The sequence below is a fragment of the Metopolophium dirhodum genome, chromosome 1 (assembly GCF_019925205.1).
Source record: "Metopolophium dirhodum isolate CAU chromosome 1, ASM1992520v1, whole genome shotgun sequence".
Classification (NCBI taxonomy): domain Eukaryota; kingdom Metazoa; phylum Arthropoda; class Insecta; order Hemiptera; family Aphididae; genus Metopolophium; species Metopolophium dirhodum.
The window spans coordinates 141,372,711-141,377,471 of NC_083560.1; the positions used below are offsets into that span (position 1 = coordinate 141,372,711).

The 4,761-nt window shown below is 41.3% G+C and overlaps 1 protein-coding gene across 1 annotated transcript; it reads left to right on the top strand.

The window, feature by feature from the left end:
* Positions 1-785: 785 nt before the first annotated feature.
* On the top strand, positions 786-3,048 carry LOC132932909 (uncharacterized). The gene is made up of 3 exons (XM_060999256.1): positions 786-1,742; positions 1,786-2,698; positions 2,987-3,048. Exons 1-3 carry the CDS (start codon positions 786-788, stop codon positions 3,046-3,048), a joined length of 1,932 nt encoding a protein of 643 aa, XP_060855239.1.
* The last annotated feature ends 1,713 nt before the right edge of the window (positions 3,049-4,761 follow it).

Sequence of the window (4,761 nt, forward strand, 5' to 3'; positions counted from 1 at the left end):
TTATCAGTAATTACATTGCATACAGAACTAAACATCAATGACATTAAGTACACCAATTAACTAACATACCTAATAGATATAAATTTTGGTTTATAACCTGATCTAAGTTTAACCGTGATCACATAATATACTGTCTCAAATAGTAAACTTCAACACCTCGGCAATGTGAAACACGCTTTTATGGATTGTTATTTTCGTTGGCATAAATTAACATTCCTACAGCTTTGCCATTCTTAAATAATATTATACAGTTATAATGTATTCCACCTGATACAAATTTTAAAATTAAATTAAATTAAAATAAATTAAAATATAATATAATATAATAATAATAATAATAATAATAATTTAAATTTTGAATATTTTATGTGTACACTGTTATCACCTTGATCACCTAATATACTACTAATATACTAATACCAACTCTGTAAATTATAGATTAAATTGTATACTTATATAACTATAACTTTTATGTCACTAGACTAGACGTCCACTATGATTATATTTAGCTACTCGAGTTGACATTTCACGACATTTATTTATCAAAACATCATAATATATATTGTATGGCAAACGTTTAAACACCGTTCAACGGTTGTAGGGATTCTTCGTCATATGCACATTGTAATGCAATGCTATGTGTCTACAGAACAAAAAATAAATTACATTTACTTGAATTATATAATAATAATAATAATACCAATCACAACACCAGACGGTATCATCTATAGAGCCATTGTTAGTTATCTTTTCAATATTAATTTTCAGTTACGTAAACTCAAGATATGACAGCCCACCAGAAGGCATCTGGCGGTTGTTTTCGTACAAATTACACGGTCGTCAGACTTCCTGTCCACCTGGAGGGTCGTCAGAACGTGTACTTTGCGCCGGGCCAAGCAGAAGAACGGCTACAGAACCAAGCTGTGCGTAGTACGAAACTCACGCAGTTCTTCGCGCTCAACACAACAGACGTGAATGCTCGACAATACTTGTACCAAGAAATACCGACGCATTACACCTGGCAGATGCCACGTAATCAAGAAAACGTACTCGTAAGAAATGTCACCCAATTGTTGCCGCGGCGGATTCGGATGGCAAACGTTACGTTGGCTCGGATGTACATAGTAAACCCACTGGACCGGGACCGTTTCCACCTGAGATTGCTACTTCTGAACCGAAGAGGCCCGAAGTCCTTTCAAGACATAAGGACGGTGGACGGGGTCGTTCACGAAACATTCACGGCGGCTGCCGTTGCACTCGGATTATTGGAAGACGACCGAGCGTGGCGGGATTGCTTGACGGAATCGGCGACGTTGGACACACCGCGGCAGCTGCGGTATCTGTTCGTCACTATACTGGTGTTCTGCGAGCCCTCAAACCCGCTGGCGTTGTACGAGGCGAACGGAGCAAACATGATGGAGGACTTCAACCGCCGTCTCCAAGACGTCGACCGCGCGAGGGCCGCGTGTCTGGCGGCCATCGAGGATCTACTTCGTGTACACCGGAAATCGCTGGGCGACTACGGTCTGCCCCTCGCCGACCCCCGTCTACTGGAACCACTGCAGGACGACGCGCTGTTCCGGGCAATAGACGCAGCGGCACGGTGGGCCCCACAAGTAGACGCCTTGAACGCCGAACAGCGAACGGTGTACGACCGCGTGATGGCGGCCGTCGACGACCAACGCGAGGTGGCGAAAACTTTCTTCGTCGACGGACCCGGGGGGTACCGGAAAAACGACGCTGTACGGATGCCTGATATGGGCGCTTCGGCACCGACCTCCGCAGCGGGAGGTGTTGTGCGTAGCGTTCACCGGTATCGCCGCGTCGCTCATGGACGGCGGCATGACCGTACACTCGACGTTCGGACTGCCTTTCGGCACGCTGACCGAAGACTCGACGTCCAGCGTCACCATGCAGTCCGAGCGAGCGCAGAAGATACGCAACGCGGCGCTCATCGTCTGGGACGAAGCCCTAATGTCGCCGGGACTGCAACTGACGGTGGTGGACCGCCTGCTCAGGGACGTCATGGCATCGGAATTACCGTTCGGCGGTAAAACCATGCTGTTCGCCGGCGACTTCAGGCAGATATTGCCCGTGGTCCGGAGAGGGACGAGAGCCGAGATCGTCATGTCGTCGATCAAGGAAAACGGTCTTTGGCGCGTCATGGAGCGCTTCAATCTGGTCCAGAACATGCGCGCGGACCACGACGCGGACTTTGCGACTAGGTTGCTTGAGCTTGGCAACGGCCGACTGCCCGCGGTCGACGGCGTTCCGAACACCGTGCAAATCCCGCGGCAAATGGTATGCGACGTTGATGATTTGATCGATTTCGTGTACCCGCAGCAAATGTCGTTGGCCAACGTCGACGAATTCGCTCGGAGAATCGTTGTGTGTCCCACCAACGAAGACTGTAGAGGTGTCAACAGGGACGTGCTGGAGCGCGTCGACGGTGCTCAGATGAGCTACACCGCCGTCGACACCATGATGGCGGACGATCCCGACGAAGTGGCCAATTTTCCCACGGAGTTCCTCAACAGCTTGGAACCGGACGGCCTGCCGCCGTACCGGCTGACGTTGAAGGTGGGGTGCATCGTGATGTTGCTCAGAAATCTCGATCCGAGGAGACGACTGTGCAACGGTACAATGACTGTGCAAACGGATATAATTTATTTTACCACTGGATCAATTGCTATGAAAAGTAACTCTCGGATGAGACGGAAACACATATATTATTTACTTTTTTAAGTACCATTCAATAGTTGTACATAATATAGTGACTTGGTACACTGCTAATTTATTTATTTTATTGGAGTAATGTAATTGTACAAATATTCAATAGTTGTGTAATTAGTTTTATATTATTGTTACACATGAAATTAAATTACTTTAACAATGGAAATATTTATACAATTTAGGTTGTATTTGTTTTACTCATTGTAGTATATTGATTCTAAAATCTTTAATTTTGTTACATGCAAATCTTTAGACATCCCATGCAATATCTACCGAATGTCATTAACTTCACTGACATCCTTACAACCATTATAACTATTTATAACTCTTATTTCATCCACACACCACACATATAATTTATTGTGTTGTAATAGTATGAACTATATTATGTATTGGTAACTAATAGAAATTTAAAAAAATCCTTCATACTGTACCCAAAGTACACACATAGTAATAATTTAAAAATATCCAGTAGGAGAGGAAAAGGAAAATAAAATATAATTTTAAATGATATAGTCATGTTTTTGTCATAAATGTCATTATTTTATTGATCATCTGAAAAAAACATAACGAATAAACATAGAAAAATTTTTGTTGAGAAAAAATGTTCCTGTTAAAAACTCACTTCTTTGTTGGGTGTCTGCTATCGGTTACCTGAAAATGATATGTTTGATTAAAATTAATAATTTCAAAAAACTAAATTTTTAGTATTTATATTATATCCTTACATCTTTTTGCACCGGCGATGTAGGAGACATCACTCATTTCCTGAAAATTATGTGTTCAATTAGAATTATCAATATCAAACACTTAAATATATAAATATATCCTTACGACGTTTGGCGGTGGTGTCTCACTCGCAGTGACGTAGAGCTCCTGAAAATAATGTGTTTGATTAGACAAAACTTGAAGTTTATTTAAATAAATTATATACTAATATAACCCTTACGTTTGGCGGCTGCGGAGTTCCGGCGGTCGTCTGATTGAGGTCTTGAAAAATTTGTTTAATTAGATTTATAAATTTCATAAACTTGATAATTATTTTAAATATACTAATATATCATTACGTTCGACGGCCTCCGAATTTCCGTCTGCCTACGGTCCTGAAAAATTTGTTTAATTAGATTTATCAATTTCGAAAACTTGAATGTCTTTTTAAATATACTAATATATCCTTACGCTTGACGACGGCCGCCGCCACCACCACCGCCTCTTTTCGTCGGGCCACTTCTGGGCTTGGCTAAATTATAAATTACAATTATATAAATAATATTAAGACTGTTATTAAGGAATATGTAAAGTAAATACCCAGCATTAACCAATAATCTTGTACCACCAGGCTCCTACAATAAGGCGGTTGGCCTAGGATGGTTATAAAATAATGTCTACCCAAGAGATCTGGTAACTTTCATACAAGGAATTGGACGAAATTAATAACACAAGTATGTTGGTTAAAGCACCGTCGTGCGACAATAAATATAATATAAATAAACGAACAGAGACTCGGTGCAAATACCGTACAATAATATATAATAATAAATAAAGCGGGCGCCCAATAAAATATTACGAGTACATAATAAATGATAAATAATAAATAATAAAAAATACGATGAAATCACGTTTTATCACGGCGATAATCCGATGATAATAATTATGACTATTTAATGATAACTGAGAAGTGATACATAGAATAATAATAAGTAGAGTGACAACGTTACGGTTGAAGCAGGAACCAGTGTGACCACTCCAGCAGTGGACAATATTGAAACACCGTTGAAAGCTGGTGTCAGCCAGCAGGTCACTGACCTCCGACAATGTGATAATATTATAATAATATTATAGACGCCGATTCGTTACTGCGGCTGATTACTGACCACCGGTGTGCGGATATACCCAAGAGGCCAAGTCTGAATCTCTTCAGTGGTAGCACCAAAGACGATGTCGCACGATCCAACAATATTTGAATGCAGAATATTCACTAATGGCACACTTACGACCGACTCGTCGCGAAATGCTAGTCGTACGAAC